The sequence below is a fragment of the Canis lupus genome, chromosome 10 (assembly GCF_003254725.2).
Source record: "Canis lupus dingo isolate Sandy chromosome 10, ASM325472v2, whole genome shotgun sequence".
NCBI lineage: Eukaryota > Metazoa > Chordata > Mammalia > Carnivora > Canidae > Canis > Canis lupus.
This window is the reverse complement of record NC_064252.1, coordinates 34,720,802-34,744,091: the sequence shown is the minus strand read 5'-3', so window position 1 is coordinate 34,744,091 and position 23,290 is coordinate 34,720,802. Positions and strand designations below refer to the sequence as shown.

General features: G+C 39.5%; 1 protein-coding gene across 4 annotated transcripts in view; it reads left to right on the top strand.

Moving 5' to 3' along the window:
- The window catches only part of TXNRD1 (thioredoxin reductase 1), a 138,819-nt gene that overhangs the window by 91,741 nt on the left and 23,788 nt on the right, over nucleotides 1-23,290 (top strand). For all 4 annotated transcript variants that reach the window (XR_004803067.2, XM_025462356.3, XM_025462409.3 and 1 more), the window contains 3 exons: nucleotides 6,061-6,168; nucleotides 8,379-8,474; nucleotides 11,798-11,932. Coding sequence is in view for 3 of the 4 variants with exons in the window: in XM_025462356.3 (XP_025318141.3) it covers nucleotides 6,061-6,168; nucleotides 8,379-8,474; nucleotides 11,798-11,932 (339 nt within the window). In the remaining variant the exon portion in view is untranslated. The remainder of the gene's footprint in view (nucleotides 1-6,060; nucleotides 6,169-8,378; nucleotides 8,475-11,797; nucleotides 11,933-23,290) is intronic.

Here is a 23,290-nt window from a genome sequence, read left to right as displayed (position 1 = left end):
ATGCAGGACTTGATCCCGGGACTCTGGGATCACAACCTGAGCCCTAGGCAGATGCTCAACCACTGAGCCACCCAGATGTCCCAAGTTTTCCGGGTCTTGAATAATTTAGCTATCTGCTGACAGCATCTTAGATGTGCTTTATTAACTGTATTCAAAACAAGACATTGTTAAGACTACTGTTCTTTTTTGACTTTATTATGAAAATTGTCATTCTTGGAATCACACTCGGAATAAAATGAGTTTGATTAATCAAGTTTCAGCACTATTATGTTTCATAGATGCATAATAGTTGCATTTTACATTAATTTCATTATTACCCATTTTAGTATAATTTTCTGAATCTTTCTATGGCACCCATCTAGGCTATAAAAGGATTTGAGGATGTAGGTAATAATGTCATTGTACAGAGCTGCTTAAACAGATACTTAAGCTTTTATTACCTTGTCCTTTCTAAAAATATGTCTTCTGCTCTTGGAATGTTTAATGTGCTATATTAATGTTTTCGATTTTTTTTTAAGTCAGTGTATGAAATTGAAACTTTTAGGTATGTTTCATAGGACTAGATGGCAAATATAAATGTACTGTAATTTTTTAAGACAAATTTTACAGCAGTTACAGGTTCACAGCAAAATTGAAAGGAAGGTACCAGGATTTCCCATATATTATTCCCTGCACTCATACATTCATAGCCTTCCCCATCATCAGCATTTCCTCCCTAATTGATTATTTGAAAGGATTCCAGGAACATTGATTTTAAAGAACTTAGTCATTACTCATTTTCCTGGCACATAAATCACCGTGGGTTGATCTGGGTTGGTTATAGTAATGGAAACCTCAAAGAATATGGCTAGTAAAATTTATGACAGGCATTTCAAATGTACCTGGGGTTAGTTTGGATAGTGGCATAATAAGATCTTCTATCTTGAAATTAATAGGATTTAGACTAAAAAGGATTTGAATTCCAGATTGTCTGAACATCCAGGGCATAGTAGCTGATTCTTATTACTATTTGGGATAAATTTAACTACTTACTGGAATGAGTTATGTCTTGTATTCATTGTTGCAGTTATTGAGTATCTGGTAAACCAAGAAAAGGGAACCTGGAAATACAGCTTGAGATGCATTGTATTTGTTCCTGACCTTATATCTTTGTGTTTTCCTAAAATGGAGGTATTTTTGTATACCAACAATAACCAAAGAAGACACGTGCAAAAATTTGCTCCTAAACAAATTTGAAATTAAGTAGCACAAAATTCTTTAAAAAACTTTAATTCTTAAAAAACCTTTATTTGCACCTACTTATTTGTGGCCTTCCATGTGTTGGCATGGTACTGTATTCTGTTCTCTCCTAGGTAGAGCCAATTTTCTTAAAGTGCCTTAAGCTTTTATCAACATCAGAGTTTAATGTAGGTTGAAATTAAAGGACTCTTTTTTTATTCTGTTTTATGTTTTTTTCCTTATTTTTAGTCTAACCATAATAATAAGACATACTTTACTGAACAAGAAAATAAACAGATGCAGATGCGCTCTGATCTCTGAGTTTGAAGTCTCCCTGGTCTGTCCTTCAATATAATAAATAAAGTCAAAATGCCAGTAGATATCTAGGTTAAATGTATTTGGGGAAATCACACACTTTTAAAGCAACTGCATAATTTTGTTCCCTTTCATTTTGCCCAACATATGTTAATGAGAGCATTATCACATATTATCTAAGAAGGTGAAAGGATCCATGACTTCCTTCCTTCTAAGGGAGCAGCTCTATTGAAAAGTTTAGTTTAACATCAACACCTAGCTGAGTTCAATCCATTATGGGATTTTAAGGGAGCTCAAATTGAATCGTGGGTGTTGGTGCCTTACTCCAAAATTGCTATCATCTATTCCTTATTGCTTCACAAGAGTGTTGGGAGGAAAAAGAGATAATGCTACATGTGAGTGCTTGTGCCATGCTTGACATTGCGCTAAGGGCTTTGTAGACCTTATCTCATTCAGCCTCAGGGCAGTTGTGGAGATTGATGACATAATACAGGGAAATTAGGTAACTGCGTGAGGTCAGGAGGCTAGGAGGCAGCCAAGGCATAAAAATGAAGTCCATTTCTGATTGTAGGTACTGCTCTCTTAATCACAACAATTTATTGCCTAAGAAAGAAGATCTAGGACGTATAGATTATAGAAAAATAGGGGGTGGAATAGGAAAGATATCTCCATACTTAAAGAATCTACCAATTTGCAAAAATTTCTGTAACAAATAAAATTTTCCTAAATAAAATGAAGCAGAAAATATATAGGGAAAATTTGTATGACCCTTTTTAGCACTTAATAATTATAAACTTTCGGGCAGCCCTGGTGGCTCAGCGGTTTAGCGCCACCTACGGCCCAGGGCCTGATCCTGGAGACCCAGGATCGAATCCCATGTCAGGCTCCCTGTGTGGAGCCTGTTTCTCCCTCTCCCTGTGTCTCTGCCTCTCTCCTCTCTCTCCTCTCTGTGTATTCTCATGAATAAATAAATTAAATCTTAAAAAAAAATAATTAAACTTTCAAAACTTAAAAATATTTGCCATTAAACTATTCCATTCTTTTGGAAACAAAATGAAGAAATGAAAAAAAAAAAGTTGCTCTCAAACACTTGAAATACTTCGTTTTTACAAAGAGTAAACACTAGCATCTTTATTATTAAGGTGGTACTTTTTGTTAACTGAGTATTATAGTATATATAAAATATTTTAGGGGTGCCTGGCTGGCTCAGTCTGTAGCGTGTCCAATTCTTGATCTCAGAGTTGTGAGTTCAAGTCCCATATTGAGTGTAAAGCCTACTTAAAATGTGTATATGTGTGTGTATATATATGTGTGTGTGTGTGTGTGTGTGCATGTATTTTATGTGAAAACCATAGAGAAACTGCAGTACACATATCTTCAACTTCAGAATGTGCATTCTAAAAGTGCATTAAGCTGATGTTGTGAAAACTGCGAAGTGTGTTCTCCAAATGGAAGTGATAGAAACAAGGGTTACATTTTCCAGGCTAGGCCACACAGTCCACTTTAAGTCCATAGGAATCTGCATTTTGGAACCGGGGACAAACCTGTCTTTTATGTAGATACTGATTTCCGTTTGATACACTGTTTTCTGCTTAAAGAATTTCCTTTAATAGTTATTTAGTGTGTGTCTGCTCTTGGTAGATTCCTTTTCTACTCTTTGTTGTTTGTTTTTTTAGATTCATTTTGCCTCCAATTTTTGGGAAGGTATTTTTGCTGAATATAGAGTCCTAGATTTACTGTGTTTTTTAAATATTTTAGTGATTTGCCTATTATCTTTTGATCACATAGATTCTGAACACAAGTATGCTGTCATTTTTATCTTTGTTCTTTATAAGATTGCCTTTTATCACAGTGTTTTAGCAATTACTGCTAAATTACTGTGTGCCTTGGCATGTTTTTCATTATTATTATTCTGCTTATGGTTTGTCAAGATTCTTGGACTTCTGTTTCTCCTTTTCATCAGATTTGGAAAATTTTTAGCCATTCGTTTTTTTTCCTGTCTTCCCCCTTCCCTTTTTCCCCCTCAGCATCCAGTTAATGAATGTTGGTTCACTCAGTGTTATCCTGAGTGTCTAATGCTCTTTTCATATTCTTCCCCCTCTGTTTCTGTGCTGTGTTTTTTTCAAGGACCTGTTGTGATGTCTTCAAGTTGACTATCTTCTGCACTGTCTTAGGCTATTAAATCCAGATTGTGTAATTTGCACTTCAAATAGTTTTTTCATCTCTACAAGTTTTATTTACCTAAGATGTTCTCAAGGCACCTGGGTGGCTCAGTGGTGAGCTTCTGCCTCTGGCTCAGGTTGTAACCCTGGGGTCTTGGGATTGAGTTCTGCATTGGGCTCCCTGTGAGGAGCTTGCTTCTCCCTCTACCTGTGTCTCTGCCACTCTGTGTCTCTCATGAATAAATAAATAAAATCTTTTAAAAAATAAATGTTTTTGTTTTTTCTCCTCAATGGGTTCATGTCTTTATTTACTTGACTATACAGAACATATTTATAATATGCTCATTTCATGTCTTCTGATAATTCCATCATCTCATTTTTAGTGTCTGTTTCTATTCATTGATTTTTCTCTCGTTATTGGCTCACATGTTCTCCTTTGCATGTCTCGTTATTTTGGATGGATGTGGACATTGTACATTTTACTCTGTTGGGTGGTGGGTTTTATTGAATTCCTTTATACAGTGTTGAATTTTGTTCTGGCAGCCCATTAAGTTACATGGAATTAGTTTTATCCTTTTGTAACTTGCTTTTAAGCTTTTTTTAGGGTCTGCAAGTAGCCACCTTCTATCTAGGGCTGATTTAATTCCACTCCTAACTCCTGCCTTTTGGAGGACTCTACCCCATTCCTCCTTATGAGTTCTTTCTACTCTGGCTTGAGGAAACAGGAGCTATTTCCAGTCCTATAAGAGTTCTGGTCATTTGGGGGCCTGCTGCTTTCTGCTTTCCAGTAGCTCTTTCCTCACCCTTGAGGACCACCTATGACACATTTATGGATCAGTTCTCAGCCCCATTCTTTGCAGATCTCAAGAGTTCGTCCTGCTCTACCCTCAGGTGCTCTGCCCTGCAGCCCTAAGCCTAAACTGTGGTCTCTATCTCCATAACTAAGAGAGATTGCTGTGCTCTGTTTGTGTTCCCTCTTCTTGCACCAGTCCTTAGTGCTCTGGACAGTAAATGAGAAATCACTGGGCTCACCTCATTTGTTTCCCTTCTGTCCGGAATCACACATCCTGCACTGCCTGTTGTCCAGGGTCTGCAAGTGGTGGCTGCTGTTTGTCTGGTTTTCTGCTTGTTGAAAGAAGGAAGGGACATCTGGTCCCTGATACACTATTATGGCTGTCTGTTGATGTCTACCTATACTTTTGATTCATAATTCTAAGAGTTTATGTTCTTTTTAAAGAAGAAGGATTATATTGTTTCTAGAGGGAGAGTGTTTTAAAGGGGAATTGAATATCTGATATTTTAAATGCAAAATGTTACTTAGGCTCACCTCTGTGTACAAATGTGATTTGGTAGGTTTTTACCAAATCATTTGTAAACATGTTTGGTATTTGCATAATATCTTTAACACAATTCACATCAGTATACTGGAAGCTCTGAGAAATCCATAGTAGAGAAACCTGTTTATTTAGTGTTTCACAAACTTGTTTGACTTCAGAATCCTTTTGTCATCTCTACTATTAACATCATGAAATATGCTTTGGAAATACCATCATTAACTTTTTTGTTTCTGTGGTCTTCCACTTTAGTGGCTATATAATACTACACTGAGAGTATATACTATAGAATCACTCTCCTGTTTGCTATTTATAACCACTCAGTATATTGCCCCTGTTGAGGACTGCAGCAATGCTCAATGCCTGTCACTTTTTCCATATAATAAATTATTAAGATTTCTAAGGGTGGGGTTCTTGACACAAAGATAAAGAATGTATTTATGGCTCTTACTAGGTATTACCTAATTGATTTTCCAAAGAAGTCTATTAATTTCTGTCACCTGTATGAGACTGTCAGCATTGAATACACTTGTATTGTTTTTGGCTGCTTTATAAAGGGAGAAAAAGTGTGTCCTTGTTGTTAACATCAGTTAGTAGATCGATGGAGAAGGCACATGAATCTATTTATACCTGGTCTTGACAGACTTCAGACCTCTTAAAACTGCCACATGAGTTAATGGTTCTCAGTGTAGTAGGTTTATATCTGGTGTTGTGACTTCCCATACTTTTCATAGAAATTTATTAGTCTGCTTTCCCCTTCTGATTTTTTTTAAAGATTTTTTAAAATTTGTTTATTCATGACAGACACAGAGAGAGAGAGAGAAAGGCAGAGACCCAGGCAGAGAGAGAAGTAAGCTCCATGCAGGGAGCCTGACGTGGGATTTGATCCTGGATCTCCAGGATCACACCCTGGGCTGAAGGCACTAAACCGCTGAACCAGGGCTGCCCTCCCCTCCTGATTTTGAACTTTTTTGACATATTCTTTTTAGAGTTATAATTTCTCCAGTCTTTAACCTTTCATTTTGAAACAGTGTGATTATGAAAATGTTCCAACAACTGTGTTTACTCCTTTGGAATATGGTGCCTGTGGTCTTTCTGAGGAGAGAGCTGTGGAGAAATTCGGGGAAGAAAATATTGAGGTAAGTTATATTCTTTATGCCTATGTTAAGTTATACTGCTCATTTGTTCAAAATTAAAAGTAATTTCAAGCACATAGAAAAGGTGAAAAATTGTAGAAAGACCTTTCTGTATACCTATAATTCAGATTCACGTATTGCCATTTGTTTTATACTTTTCATATTTTCTTTTTTCTCTCTCTGTATCTGTATTTTTTCCCCGTACCTTTTGAAAGAGGATGAAATGCGCCTTTACTACTAAATTCTTCAGTGTGTGTTTCCTGCGAACAGGGTATTTCTTAACTACATTATAGTCACCACTTTTCACAAGTTTAATGTTGATACAATACTTGGATATGACCTACCTTCTGTTTTTCAATATTGTCAGCTGACCCAGGAATACTTCCTTCTACTTTTTGAAACCACTTTTACTGGTTCCTTTTATTATTAAAATAATATTGTTGGAATTATGGAAAATACAAAGAAGAAAACTAAAAATAAACTCCATTTCTACGACTCTGTTAGTAATAGTCGGGGTTTTTGGTACCATTACCCTCTTCTAACTTTGCCATAATCCAGGAACAGGCACCTGAAAGATGCTATTTTTGGAAACAGGATGCTACCCCAGGGACTGCTGCTTTAAATTGTTCAGGAAAAAAGTTTCCAGTAAAACCTTCCAGAAGACCAGATTTGTAAATCAGAGTAAATTTTATTATATAAAAGCCTATTTTAAATATCTTAATTTTTTCTTACTATATACATTAGTGGTAGTATGTAATATCTTGGTCTATTTGTACCACATTAGTAGCATTTTCTGATTGCAAAAATAGTATCCTCATTCTAGGACTTTTGAAAAATTAGGAAAATATAAAAAAGGAAATTGTAATTCATGAAGCAAAAACTGCTATTAATATTTTGGCATATTTCCTTCTAGTTTCTTTCCAAGTTATTTACATGTTTATATATTGTATACTTGTATATATACATTGTGTGTATTGTATAATTGTAGGTACATGTGTCTTAATTTAAGTATGATTAAGTTATTGCAGTTTTCTCTTTTACAGTTAATGTTAGGTCATGAGCATTTCACCCTAAACCCAGCATTTTAAAAAATGACTTATTTTTTTTGGATGCTATAAAATAATTTGATAAGCCATACTTTTATTAGATTGTTCATAGTTTTTCACTTTTACAAATAGAACAGTGAACATCTTCATAATTCACTGTATTTCTCTGGTTATTTTCTGACAATAGAGTCCTGTCAAGAGTCTTATGTTTTAAGGTTCTTAGTATATATTTCATATTTCTTGACAGGCTTTGGCTTTCATTTTATGAAATTTGCATTTTTCATTTAAAAGTAATGCATTTGGGTTGCAATTTTGAAAATGGAAGTAGGAAACCATTATCCATAGACTTATGTCTGTAAATAGCCATTCTTCGCAATTTGGGATAATTTCTTTAATATCTTTTCCCTATGTAATTGTGGTGATACTATAACATTATATATTCAATTTTATAACCCACATTTTAAAAAAATTCACATTGTATTATAACATCAAAGAACACTTATTATAATGGCTACATAATCCATATTTTTTTAAAAGGTAGCCAGCCATGTATGTTTTCAATTGAGGCTAGCAGCTGGAGGTGGAAATAAATCCCTGTAGTCACCCAGGTTTAAGTTCATGAAGCATCAGTAAAGATATCTGTGTCCTTCCACCTCTCATCTTCCCTCCATCTCTCCCTCTTCCTCCTCTTCATTACTTTTGGTGAAAAATACCAAAGGAGGAAATTTCTTTGGAAGCATTAAGCAAGGAACTGGGTAATTGCTATAATTGTTTGTGGCACCTTGCTTGTTTTTTGCCCAAAGTTGCCATTCAAGATGCAAGATAGTGTTGGGTTTTTTCTTTTTTTCTTTTTTTTTTTTTTTTAATGTAAGACAGCAAGTAATTACCTGGTTTCTTTCTCTCATTTGCTTGCTTTTTGTTGTTATTATTACCTAAGGTTTACTGTTCTGAGGTTGAGATGTAATTAAGGGAAGGAGCTTATAGCAAAGGGGCCTGACGACAAGTGTAAGGTCATTTACCTTCTGACCAAATTTCCTATTTATTCCATGAATTTTATTGTTTCATGAAAGTCTAAGTATCAAAGAGCCTTCAGTGTTTTCAAATCACAGCTGGTGTTTGACAAACAGACTTCTTAAGATAATGGGCCTAAATTGTGTATCTTCTCAGGTTTATCATAGTTACTTCTGGCCATTGGAGTGGACAATTCCCTCAAGAGATAATAACAAATGTTACGCAAAAGTAATCTGTAACATCAAAGATAATGTAAGTGAAATCCTCATTGAATCCTTTTTTCAGTAATTCCGTTTTTAATATGTAGTTCTATTTTGATCACATGATGTACCTCACATTCCTTTAGTGTTTTATTGTTGGTCTTCCCAGCCGTGTGGACACTGAGGGCAAGGACTATGGTGACACTGCTTGATCTCTACTCAGGGTCACTGTCACAGGGCCCCGCACGTGGTCGCAGGTCCACAAGACCTCGCCGAGCAAAGACCACAGAGACAGCTTGAGAACTGTTTACACTTGTGTTTGCGAAAGGGAAGCAGTGAAGTCAGTGACTATCTAGAAATAATGAAAAATAAAAGGAGTAACACGTGTTCGTATCCTGGGCAGCTGGCACTAATGATAAAGGTGTAATAGGAAGAGCTCTTAATTGGGTTCTGATTGAAGATTTCATTGCCAGCTCCTACGTGTAACAACTGGTAACTGAAAGCCTATGGGCAAACTCCTTCACCTCACAGTTTTGTTTCCATACCCACAAAATGATTGAATACACGGTTGGTTTTCTTTTTTAGCTACTGTCCTCATTTTATATTGTGATTCAGAATGTATATATCTTTGCACATATGCTTATGGATTAAATCTGATGAGAACTGGTATTTTTAACTTAGTTGGGATCTTACCTTAAAAAAAAAAAAAAAGACCTAAGTAAAAATGTAAATGGTTCTGAAGAATCCATACTTTTCTTATTTGGAGGGTTTGAATAAAATTAAGCCATGTATCCTACTAAGAAACTCCTGCCTCAGGTAGTAGTAGAGGAAAACCTGCACTGTCTACAGGAATGGTGATCCTAGATGCATTTAGATGCATTTAATAAATGAGGATACTAGGATACAGTTGGCATAAAGAATGATTTTATGCAGTTTTTCCTTTGCAGACATGTTTTATTATTAAAAGTGTTTGCGTATACAAAACTCTCATGCGGCTGTAGACAAAAGGAGACAATGTCTGAGGTTGTCACTAGCAGTCTGATAACTGCCTCCAACAAGAAGTAGTTCAGTTGCATGTTGCATGTAGCAATGAAACCTCCACATTTTCCTTCAGACCAAGCAAATCTTCTTTAACTGTATGTGTTTTCTTTTCCCACTGTTGTGTCATGTGTTCAAATAACACTTTTTAAATAAGATATGAAGAGCAGTTTTCACTACTAATGAGCCCATCTTAATTAAAATAGTTGAGGCCTTAAGGAGGATGATACTGTTTTTAATTATTTTCACAAAGACTGTATTAGAAAAAATGAATACTTGTCATTGTTCTTTTGTCACGAGCAGTCTCTTTTTTTTTTTAATATTTTATTTATTTATTCATGAGAGAGGCAGAGAGAGATGCAGGCTCCCTACAGGGAGCCTGATGTGGGACTCAATCCCAGGACTACAGGATCAAGCCCTGAGCCAAAGGCAGACACTCAGCCATCATGAGCAGTCTTATGCAAAAGCATGCTTCTAGAACTTGACCATCTTTGGGGCATATGTTTTATTCATTTTGAGTCCGTCACTTTACAGTGTCTACCTATGCTTGGCTTTTTCAGTGTTTATTATCTGCTGGGGTTCTATTTTTCTGTATGTTGTTCTTATGTGAAATATTTAACATTTACAGAAGGATAGGGAAAGTACCTACCATCCAGATTTAGTGTGTCTGCTTCAGAGCTTTTCTGTTGTAAGAGAGAAACCATCACAGAGGAAATTTAGAATAGCTTATGTTTATTGAGCACTTACTATGTACCACTAGGTACTACTTGGGTGTCTGTTGTATTGACTTAGTTAATTCTTACACAATCCTGTGAGGTGTGTACTCCTGTTATCCCTTCTTCATTGATGAGGAAACTGGAACACATGGAGATTAAGTGTAACTGTGCTCAGGTCACTAACCTAGTTAATGGCAGAGTTGGAACTCAATCCCAGGCAATGTAGATCTCAAACTATTAAGCATTACCGTATGCCTGAGTAATCGTTTGTAGTCCTTCTCAGTCCTGTGATCCTGTACTACTCACTCCTCACTCCTTGCTCCAGAGGCAACACTGTTTTGAAGCGAGTGTCTCACCTGTTCACGTTTTTACATTTGCTGCCTGTTACGTATCCATAAACACGCATTGTGATTTAAGAGTGGTATCCTCAGCTAAAAATAGAACCTTGTAACTTTTTAAAAATCTCTTTCTTTGAGATATATCCATATCATTAAACGTAAGTCTATATATCTTAAGTGCAGTGTGTTTGGTGCTTTATCCATACACTAAACCCCTGATTGGCAGAATGAATATGGAGGAACTCAGCGTGGAATATATTATAGTACTTTGGCAACAGGACAACCATCCTGATTGTTTTCCAGGCAGCAATTGAACCTTAGATAAGGCTGTGTACCCCGCAGTGTCAGTTGCCTTTCCTGTGCTGAGGAGGTTGGACTAGATAGTGTAGCTCAGTCATGAAAGTCTGAACATTAGAATGCATCAGATTTCTTTGCCTTTGGCAGAGGTAGCTGGAGTCTGAGATTTGGAGTTTATTCAAAGTAATTCCCACATCACTTTTCATAGTTGCCAAAAATTTTTCTGTTGGTTTCTAAATGGCTTCAGATTAAAAAGGTCTGAAGTCTAACTATGCTGCCTGCCCTCAAGGCCTTAGAATACTTTCTAAATTTAAATGACTATTTTTATTTATTTATTTTTATTTTAAGGCTTATTTATTTTAGAGGGAAAGAGAGAGAGTGATGGGCAGATGCACAGGGAGAGAGAGAAACCCAAGGGGACTCCACACTAAGCTTGGAGCCTGAGGTCATGACCTGAGCCAAAACCAAGAGTCAGATGCTTTAACTGACTGCAATACCCAGTCACCCCTAGATTTTTTTTAAGTAATCTCTGTACCCAACGTGGGGCTCAGACTCACAACCCCAAGATCAAGAGTCACATTCTACCAAATGAGCCAGCCAGGCACCCTGAAATGACTGTTTTTGAATGTACAGCTATCACACATAGTTTATCTGGAGCTTTGAGACAACCAAATAGAGGAGATGAGGATAGAACTGCTCGTTGAAAATATTTTCCAGAACATTTTGGTGCCCATGGAGTTGCAGGCATGTTTGCTTTTAGTGATTTTCTTTCTCATCCCTCAAGGCCAACTCATGTCTCTCCCTTCTTACTTGCTGTAACCACTATACTCTACTAGCCCATGTTGGAGTCTCTTCAGCCTAAGTCACTTTTAGCATGTGTTAGTATAAGTCTTTCTGAACAGGGTTTTTAGAATAGACTGGGTTCATGTTCTAGGTTGTTAAGGGGGAAAGAATCAGCGTAACTGTTACTTTATTTTATATCTTAGGAACGTGTCGTGGGCTTCCACGTACTGGGTCCAAATGCTGGAGAAGTTACACAAGGCTTTGCAGCTGCCCTCAAGTGTGGACTGACCAAAATGCAGCTGGACAGTACCATTGGAATCCACCCCATCTGTGCAGAGGTGGGTCCCCTGCACTTTGACAGCTCTGTTTAAAAGTGCACAACATCACCTGCCTTTCAAGTGGCAAGTCCAGGACTCTGAAGTTAGTGTCCTTCTGTTGTAGTTGAGCTATATCTGTACCTCCTTACAGTTTAATTTCCTTTTTCAGATACTTTTGTTCCTGACATGAACTGGATAGGAGTATCATGCTAATGGTAAAATGATGGCAGTGATTTATTTATAGAGATGTGCCTTAAATTTTTTTTGTCATGTCTCCTAAATGGTTTTCTTGGCAGTCAATGACTAGTGCCCTTCATACCCAGAAAGAGCTTGCAGTCCTAGTTATCCCAGAGCCACCTCAAGGCTCAGTGATGTTGTCTGCCTCTAGCTTTCTGTATCAAAGGATGAGATTTGAAAGTGTTGCTTTTAAAAGATCAAGCAACTGACACTAGAACTGGAAGTTGACCACTCTGGGCCTCTGGGGTGCCAGCATTTCTTCATGCTTGCCCATGATCATGCAAGAGTTGAAGGTTATTATGTTTACTACTAAGCAGGGCTTGTAAACCAAAAATGTGTCGACTTTGGAGACTGGCGAAGGTTGGGAGAAGGTAGCTCATATTAGACCAGCGTAGGTATGGAGTTGAAAACCATAGCTGTTATCTGGTCACCAGAGTGAGTGGTTTCCAGGGTGTATACCTGCAGGTGCATGCCTGATTTCATTCTGCAGCTGGTTTACTGATGGGTGTCTGTTCTTTTTGCCCTTGCACAACTGAATTCTTTGCTGAATATGTGAAATGTCAGCTTCAAGACTGAGGAAACATTTGGGATTCCTTTTGCTTTTGCCTTTTCTATAATTAGGGATAGGGTCCTCCTCTGTGTTAATAATATACACCAGGCTAGGATGGAAGCATAAAATATTAACATGTTTAGTGACCAGGGCATTATTCATAGAAAACTTCTGTTTTTGTGAAATAAAACTAAGCTTCTAAAAAAATGACCCCAAAATTGAAGAGTCCAGATTGAAGCTCTTAAAGAATATACAGCATATCTTTTTTGTTCATTGTAATGACTAAGACTATCTGCCTGGGGAAGGAACCAGTTAACTTCAGTTTTTTCATAAATACTTCCATTGAGATAAATATTAGTATATAATATGATGTCTTTAAAAGACCAAGCTGATGTAACAAAGTGCCACACATTGGGTGGCCGAAGACAAAAAAGTTTATCCTTGCATAGTTCTGGAGGTTGGATGTCTGAAACCAAGGTGTCAGCAGGGGCATGCTCCCTCCCAAGGCTCTGGAGAAGAATCTTGCCTGGCTGGCCTCTTCGAGCTCTTGGTGGTTGCTGGCAGTCCTTGGTCGACCTTGGCTGAGTCCTGCATCACTGTCATCTCTGTCTTCACGTGCATGGCCTTGCCTCCTGTGTGTCTGTGTCTGGATTCCTCTTATTAGAGAGACCTCAGTCACTGGATTAAGGCCCACTCAATCCAGCCTGACCTTATCCAAATAAGATCACGTTAACAGGTATTGAGCATGTCATTCTGGGAGACTTAACCCACTACACTGAGTATATTTAAAATTTTAGAAGCCAATTCAAGATATTTAAAAACCACAGCAGTCGTCTCTGTCCTGGATGAAAAGGTGACTTTTCAACTTGTGTATGTGAGTGTCTTAACTTTTTAACTCTGAGTTTGAGTTTAGCCCTCAGTGGACTGGTTAAAAGACTGACTCCCATCATCCACGTGGTTTTGTTGTATTGTGACCCGGCAGTGGCAGGTGAGGTGGCATCTGGCAGGATGACAGCCAGCTGTGCAGAGAGATGGTATTGAAGAGGCAGGGAGTCTTCCTGAAGCCCCTGCCTGCAGGTAGGTCAGCCAAAGGTCTCTTCCTTTTGGTATACTTGGCACATTTTGAGCATTTGCTCCTGTGCATCTCCATTTGTTGGTTCTCTTATGACTTTGAAGCTTGGAGGCTGAAAGTTTCACTGATTTGTTAGGGCTTTAAAAAATTTTTTTCCCCAAGCTGGTGTTTGGTTATTAATGAGAGAAAACTTGGGTGCTACGTCACTCTGTGAACACATTTGTTGTACAATTATGAGTGTAGCGCTGTGCCAGGCATTTATGGGGTTAGAGCAGAGATAGAAGATGAGACTCAGAAAGAGCAAGTGGCAGCTGAGTGAAATAGCAATTGCAGTTCAGTGTGACAGGCCCCCAGATCAGGGGCAATCCTGATGGTGTCCAGAGTGGGGAGACCCAGGCAGGACAGTTGAGGAGGTAGTTCTGGTCTATGATGAGTAGTGTGTTGGTAGTTAGCCTGTCAGAGGGAATACCAAGTACAAGGCCTCTGTGGGAGAGATCATGTTTCTTCAAGGAGGAACAGGGAGGACCTCTACTGCTGTAGCTTGAGGAGCCTATAGAGAAGTAAAAACAATGATGCTAGAGAAGCTGGTAGGAAGGTCATGGCCTTGTAAACCAGGGGCTTTATCCTGGGGGCACTGAGGTTTGGCTGGGAGAAGGTTAGAGCCAGGGGTAATGTGATCAGATGCACTGTAGAGAGAAATCACTGGCTACATTGGGGCATTGCTCTACTGGACCAGAGCAGACACATCCAGAAGGGAATGGGGAGGTGGTGCCAGCCTAGGGTAGTGGCAGTGGATGTCAGGAGACCTTGAGACATTTGAGAGAAAAATAGGAGGTGGACTTCATGGTGCTTGCCAACTGACTGCAAGTGGGAGAGGGAAGAAGCAGAGTGATTCACAGCTATGGCTTGAAGTGGGAAGTGGTGGCAAAAAAAAAGCAGGTTCCAGGGGAGTGATTCTAACCACAGCGCTGACATTCTTCAGGCCTTCCTCTGTGTGACAGGCACTCTGCTCTCTGCAAAGTCCATACAAGCATTCCCCGGGGGCGGTAGTAGCTCCACTTGACAGATGGAGAAATGGAGGACAGGGAGGTTGAATGGAACTGGCAGAACCAGGCTTCAAACCCAACCAGTCTGGCTCCTGAGACACCACAAGTGATACTCTACTTGCATACCTCTTCTATGATATTTGACGTAGAATTTAAAACATAGAAATGATTTCCTGGTGGTAACATGAGTGTAGTTGGAGACACAGAGCTGGGTTGTAATCTCAGCAGAATCTCAGCCTGGCCATGGCATCCAGCTTTTCAGACACCTTAACTAAAGCAGAGATGGTGCTAGAGTCCTAGGATTAGTGGGCGACACTGTGTGGAGAGTGTCTAGGCTGGGTTCTTCTATCATTAGTGGACGACACTGTGTGGAGAGTGTGTAGGCTGGGTTCTTCTATCATTATAGAAGATGTAGCTTCACTCAAGGTCATCCTTACAGTATTTCTTAAGAGGGCTGGAGGGTGGGGTGGGTAGGGATGTGTATTTTGAAAAAGGTCCTGTCCCGGATACCTGGCTGGCTCAGTCAGAAGAGTATGCAGCTCTTGATCTTAGAGTCATGAGTTTGAGCCCCACGTTGAGTGTAGAGATTACTTAAAAATAAAATCTTAAATAAATTTTAAACTAAAAACATGTGAAACAAGGAGAAAACAAAACAGTTGGTCCACTTTTCCCACCCTCACCCCTGCCTCTTGTAACCACTAGCCTGTTTTCTCTGGGATCATGTTTTTTTGTTTGTTTCAGATTCCACATATAAGAGAGATCCTATAATATTTTTCTCTGACTCCTTTCACTTCGCATAATGCTCTTGAGGTCCATTCATGTTGTTGCAAATGCCAAGATTTCATTCTTTTTTTTAAGGCTGAGTAATAGTCCAGAGGGTGTGTGTGTGTGTGTGTGTGTGTGTGTGTGTGTGTGTGTGTACACCACATTTTCTTTATCTACTGATGGACACTTGGGTTGCTTCCATATCTTGGTTATTGTAAGTAGTGCTATAGGGAACGTTGGGGTGCAGATATCTTTTTCAGATTGGTATTTTGTGTTTCTTGAGGGGATACATACCCAATATTGGAATTCCTAGATCATATTGGTAGTTCTATTTTAAACTTTTGAGGAACCTCCATATTGTTTTCCATAGTGGTTGTACCAACTTACATTTCTACCAACAGTGAGTGCACAGGGATTCCTTTTTCTCCACATCCTCATCAGTACTTAATTCTTTTCTTTTTGATAATAGCCATTCTAACTGGTGTGAAATGGTATCTCATTGTAGGTTTTGCTTTACATGTCCCTGATGATTAATGATGATGATTAATGATGTGGAACATTTTTTCATGTACCTGTTGGCCTTTTGGGTGTCTTTGGAAAAATGTTCAGATCTGTTTCTTAATTGGATTTGATTTTTTGCTGTTGAATTGTATGAATTCTTTGTGTATTTTACATATTTAGCCCCTTAATAGATATGGATTTACAATTATTCTGTTCAGGCAAGAGAGGAGTGATTTTTTTTTTTTTTTAATCTCTCAGTATGAACTGCTTGCTGGCAAATCGGATTTTGAAAAAATCAAATTCTTCCAATCTCTAACTATGGAAATATTTTTTTACAGCTTCTTGATCAAGGGAAAGTAAAATTTGATTTGGAGGCAGTTTTTAGGGGCTCTTTTTTTCTGTGTTAAATGGGGGGTCTGGCTTGGATGATGATTGGATTAGTTGCTGGACCCAGTTTTTTCATGTCCAGCTTTATGCTATAGAGACATGCCTCTCACAGCCACCCCAGAGTGTGTGTTAGTAGTGCATTTGAGATATGGATGGAAATGAAGAAGGGAAGGTTAGAAACTTGATGATATCTCAGGTTGGCTTTTAATTTTACGTGCCTCTGAGGGATCCCTGGGTGGCGCAGCGGTTTGGCGCCTGCCTTTGGCCCAGGGCGCGGTCCTGGAGACCCGGGATCGAATCCCACGTCGGGCTCCCGGTGCATGGAGCCTGCTTCTCCCTCTGCCTGTGTCTCTGCCTCTCTCTCTCTCTCACTGTGTGCCTATCATAAATAAATAAAAATTAAAAAAAAAATTTTACGTGCCTCTGAAAATTTCATTTTATTGGATTTCACAAATATCAGTCCATGGGCTGGATTAGAAGTCAGTAAGTTAAAAACTGGTCCTGAACACTATTGTAGTGACCGGAACTAGCCACAGCTCTGGGGCCAGTGGCGCTGGTTTGCGGAATGAATCACGGAAGGCTCTTCACACCATTGTGGGAATGTAACCTGTTGTTTGAGCAACCAACCTTTGGTTCTGAGGAGTAATTACTGAGAAAAGTCAACAGATTGCTCAGTTGAAGAATTGCTCTAAGAGAAGGAGAGAACTCTTTTAGCCTGCAATTTTTTTTTTTTTGGTATCAATACTGGGGGAATCTTAATGGCTGGAGCATCAGTAATGCATTAGCATTATTCAGTGTGAAGATAGTGTGGTGATAATTTATTCCAGGTTTTGGAGCAGCAGTAATTGAATAGGAAACTGCACATCATTTGGAGGAGTAATTTCAACTAATCATGTTTATTTGTAGGGGAAAAATAATAGCCCAAGAGGAGAAAACATTAGGAAAGACCCGGGAAATGTTTTTAAGTCAGTCTTAGTGCTGAACATCAAAAGTTGTAAACAATGTCAACATCGCAGCCTTGGAACAGGGGGGCTTGTGAGGCTGGGAGGTGGTGGTGGATCTGAATGTGAGGGGGGTGCCTATAGCAGCACTTGACCTTCGTGAGTGCACTTCTTGCTGGGCTAGGAAAGTTTGAAGGGGTAGCCTCTATGCTCATCTTTAAAATATGTGCTTTTAGGAAAATTCTAAAGCAGCTATGTACAAATAAAAATGTAAAAATTGACCTTATTTCTTTTTTCATTTAGACTAATCAACAGTGGCACTTTGCGTTTTTGATGGGCCTTCCTTCCTTCCTTCCTTCCTTCCTTCCTTCCTTCCTTCCTTCCTTCCTTCCTTCCTTCCTTCCTTCCGAGAGGTAGCTTGTACAAGCAGGGCAGGATGGGGCAGAGGGAGAAGGAAAGAGAGAATTTTAAGCAGGCTCCACACCAGTGCGGAGCTGGACTCGGGGCTTGGGGTCACAACCCTAATATCATGACCTGAGCCGAAATCAAGAGTTGGGAACTTAGCCAGTTGAGCCACCCAGGTTTCCTTTTCTACCAAAAATCTCCCATCAGTTCTATTTCCAAATTAATTCCTGAGAAGTAAAACTGAAGCTTGTACATCGCGAAGCCTGAAATGTGTTGTAATGTATTCCTTGGCTCTTTATCTTTCTTCTTTTATAAAAATTGAGGCCAGTGCATTTGATGATACTTTAAATTGCCCATGATATCATCCTAACACAGCTATTTTCATTATCATGTATTGTCTTTCTGTCCTTGTTCAGTTTCACATTTTTTTAAACAAAAAATTTTTTATTGCTTTTCAAAAGTTGCCATAGCTTACAGTGTCATCAGCATGAATTTGGGAGTGCTAATGAAAATGTTGCAAAATTCGGTGTAAATAAATCTTTTTCTGTATCAAGTAAAAAAGGACTAACTTTCAAGGATTTTTACATATCTTCGTTAACCTATTTTTAAAAATATGAATTGTTCATATTTTCTTCTAGCTTCATATTTTTAATGTTTTAATATACTGTTCATTATTATTTGGGTCTGAATTTTTTAAGGTGCTGATGATATATATAGTTCTATAGATAAGTGTATCTATATGTATGTAAGTAGTAAAAAGGCTTTTTGTCACTAGTTTAAGACTGAAATGGACCAAGGGCTTTCTCAATAATGTTCCTCTTTTACACAAAAGTTTTTCTCCTTTTATTCAAAAGTATTTTTTTAAAAGATTTTATTTATTTATTCATGAGAGAGAGAGGCAGAGACCTGGCAGAGGGAGAAGCAGGCTCCATGGAGGGAGCCCAACATGGGACTCGATCCTGGGTCTCCAGGATCACACCCTGGGCTGAAGGCGGCGCTAAACCGCTAAGCCATCAGGCTGCCCTCAAAAGTAGTTTTGATGCTGATTGCTATTGCTTTGACCGACATTAAGTCAAAGTAGTCTTGCTTTCTTGTGCTCTTTCTTCTTTATATTAAAAACCAGGAAACTAGTTTTTACTCAGGAAGCAAGGGGGTAGCTGACCAAAAAATTTGCCCAGGTGTCCTGGTGTGCCAGCACAGTTGTGGGTACTGCATGAGTCTTGCTTCTGCTGGGGACTCTCATAACTAAGCCATGGCCTCCAGTCTTACTCCAGATGCTTACTGGCTGGAGGGGATCAGCCTGGGTGTAGAGGACAGATGGAGTCTACAGAAACTTACTGGTGTTTTTTCTCCATCCAAGTGCTGTGGCCAAAAAGGTTTGGACTGAAATCTTAAGTATACTTGATATCCAAATAGGCTTCTAAGTTTAATTAATTGAACACAATGCCTTTTTATGTTTTCATGACTGGGCAGTACAGATGGACAGTTTGGGTGGTGGTGTTTGTTTTGCTTATAAAACCAGGTCTCTTCCTTGCCAGTGCTCCATGGTCATCATGGACCAGATGTGACTATTTCCATTCTGTCTTCACTCTAGGCCCTGACTCATAGAAGCAGCCCCTTCCTGGGGCATTTCTGGCTAAGATGCAGAGGGGAACAAGATGTAGGAAGGCACACTTTGGTGCTCCCGGTTTTCAGAGGTGACGCATCCCTCTTCCTTACACTGCAAGCCCTGGGCCCCTAACATCTAATAGGGCAAAAGTGTGTAATGTGTGCCATACAGAAGTCTTCATGGTGAGACGAAGACATTGGAAACTAGCAAAAACCTCCCAGTAGGTCAGTCAGAATGATGAGACATGAGCTGAGTGTCTGTTAACACAAAAAGAGATCAGATATGACAGAAGAGAAGCTATGGAAGACCTCAGAATTGATTGCTTAGCAGCAGGAAGGAGACAAAAGAATGAAACATTAACTGCAGATATGTGGCCTAGTGATGGCCTTCACTGAAGGAGCTGGATTCAGGGAGGGGGATGGTTCAGTCTTGGACGTGATGGGTTTGAAGTGTCATCCGGGAAGAAGTGTTGTGTTGGGTCTTACTGGTAGATACAGTTCAGGAGGGACACACGGTGGCTGGAGAAGTGGTGCCTTCATCTGCCTAAAAGGGAGAGACCAACTGAATAAGACATGTGCCGTGAGGCTGTCTTACGGGGAGAAATGGTGGCCGAAGCCTGGGGCAGCATTGGTGCAGCACCCCACAGCAGACAGGCAGCTGGGCTGCGCAGCCCCCCAAGGGCTCAGCCAGTGCATTAGCCAGGGGAGATAGGTGTTCCTGCATGTGTCCATTGCACGGTGGGAGGAGCCACTAGGGGAGGACATGGGCATGGGAAGAGGAAGGAGTTGTTAAAAGGGAGATGAGGGGGATGACAAGAAGTGCTGCAGAGGGTGTGTGAGGGTGAGAAAACTCAAGGTGTCCCCCTGGGTTTGGCAGCCAGACATTCTTAATGAACCCCAGGCGTGGTGGCAGGGACAGAATCCAGTGAAATGAATCAAAATAGACTGTGAAATGAATCAAAATAGACTGTAAGTACAGTACCAAGAGCTCAAGATTCTGTCTGTAAAGAGGATGAGAGACATTGGTGGTACAGGTGATCATAAGGTGGAAGGAGAATTGTTTCAGGATAAATGCAGTATAAACACATTTTGAAAGCCAAGGAGGAAGAAGCAGTGGTAAAGGCAAACTTGAGAATAAAAAGAGGTGGGTTCAGGTGATGTATGAAAGAACGCTAGGGGTGGGATCCTAAGCCCAGCCTGGCAGCCTGAAGACTGTTCTTGCGGAGTCATGGAGGAGGAGTGGTGGTAAGAGTGGGCTATCCCTGGGTGGCAAGCGACAGGCCGGTGATGGTAGGAAAGATGTTACCTCTTGGTGCATTTCCCTGAGCTGGAAGGACTTCCTTTCCCATTTTTGGTATCGTAGGTCTGCTAGTGACAAGTCGCTTAGCTTTTGTTTATCTGAAATGTCTTCATTTTGCTTTCTTCATGGAAGGAAGGTTTTGTTGACCATAGAATTCTGGGTTGACAGGTTTTTTTCTTTGAATCCATGCCAGGTACCTGGGTTTTGTTGTCTTCCTTTAAAAGGTACGAGTTTTCTTGTGGTAGATAATGTCCTTGTGGATCATTTGATCCTTTGGAAGCTTGTTTTTGAGCTTTGTTAGGGTGGTCTAGGGTAGCTTTTACTCTGGGGCCAGTAACATTACTAGCTTAGCCCTATTTTTAGATGTGGCTTTCTGGGGTCTCTACTGATTGCTCCAGGGCCTCAGAGAAGTCTCCGGACTCCAGTTGGTGACAACTGGAACATCTCCCAGCCCCAAGTGGATTCTGGTGCTGGTTCAGCATACAGTTGTCTGCTGGTGGTTCTTCTCTGGCCTCATGGGGTCTTGCCCCCCACATGTGCAGAGCTTGGTATTCAGGTGGAGATGAGGGGACAGCTCTTTCTCTACATGGCTGCCTCCTCTTAGGAATTTGGCCCCACAAAGCCCAGCCACCTCAGCTTCCCCAGTCTCCACTCTGTCTCTTCAAGTCCCTGAGATGTTTGTGTTGTCTCTGGGCTGTACCAGGGTCATACAGAGGCTTCCGGGTAGAAAGCCAGGACTGTTGAAGGCTCACCTTGTTTCTCTGTTTCTAAATGTGTAGAGTATAGGTTTTTAAAAACCTTGACTGTAGGCTTCCTATTTGGTAAAACTACAAAGATAAGCAAGTGCTGGTTAGTTTACATGCAGTAGACTTCTTGAATTTGGATTTTGCCCAAAATTCCTGCACTAGTGTTCCACAAGAAAGTGTACTATAGATAAACCTGCATTAGAATCAATCACTTGGGACTCCTGCTAAAAATGAGATTGCTGGGCCCTACCCTAAATCTGCCATATTGACATCAGTATAATTTCTGTGTATTTTTATCTATGAGTAGACTTTGTTCACTAATGCTTGAGAATCACTGTTTTTATGAATAGTAGATGGTAAAATAGCTACTTGAAGATGTTGAGGCTCTAAGTCCATAAGCACCAGATGTTTGCAGGATGTGACTTGAGGTGGACTCATCAGTTGGTCTGGCACCTTGGGAATCCAGTCACGTAGAAGTGACATATACTTTCCAACCCAGAAGTTGTACCTCTAACTGCAGGTACAAGGAGACAACTGGAATGTCACAGAGCGTATTGCAAATAGAATATTAGCAACTGCTGGAAGGGCCACCTATAGGAGCCTGGGTATGTAATTTGTAATATATTCACTGAATAATTGGATTCTCTAGTACACAGTGGATATAGTGTACTGTAGTTACTTGAATACTATTCAGTGAAAAGTGGAAGAATTAGAGATACTTGTATCCTTATCGGTGAATGAATTACAGAAATGCAAGATGATGCCAAGGAAGCAGGTGGCAGAAGAGTACATTTATCATCTTGCTATTTAGAGGTAAAGTTGGTAGAAACCCACCAAAGAAATGCAAGAAATGTATAGGAGTGGTAAGCACTGGTCGGGGAGGAGAGGAGAGAGGTGATGAGGGAGGAGCGCACATGGGGCTCTAACCACATTTATACACGCTTAATAGCACATGGGTATTTGTGACAGTATACTGTATACCTTTCTACATTTCCAGAATATCTCACCATGCATTTCTTTTTCTTTTTTTATTTCCACAAACATTTTATTGAGAACCTAAGCCACATACAGCAACACTTAGATTATTATAACTCCATCAAGAATCAAAATTACTTTTTTCTTCTTATAGAAATCCCAGCATTTCTCTAGAAATTTTAAATAGTTGCTAGTTTCCAATTAGTTCCTCTCTTTTTTTCTTTTTTTTTTTTTTAAAGATTTTATTTATTAATTTTTTTCATGAGAGACATAGAGAGAGAGGCAGAGACATAGGCAGAGGGAGAAGCAGGCTCCATGCAGGGAGCCTGATGCGGGACTCGATCCCGTGACCCCGGAATCATGCCCTGAGCCAAAGGCAGACGCTTAACCACTGAGCCACCCAGGCGTCCCCCTCTTTTTTTTCTGATCCTCCTCATACTATCATCTTAGTAAAATTGAAAGTTGTCTCATAGATAATTTAGAAAGTTTCTCTTATTTGATGTGAAACTAAACACTTTATAAAATTACAATAATTGAAAAAAGGCATAACCCTTCTGTCTTCAAATTTTCCATTTGGAAAAAAGTGGAGAAAATTTCCATTTCCATATTTAATCATAGTATCATTAAAACACATCTTTAAAGAAAGGTAAATACATCATAATCTACAGTTTATTAAAATTATAGTTGCTATGTTTTATTTAGTTGCTATGTTTTATTTCCCTCCACGTTACTAAAGGTTTTCTTTTTAAAAATTTTTAATGTAAATTCGATTTGCCAAATTATAGTCTAACACCCAGTGCTCATCCCATCAAGTGCCCTACTCAGTGCCTGTCACCCAGTTACCCC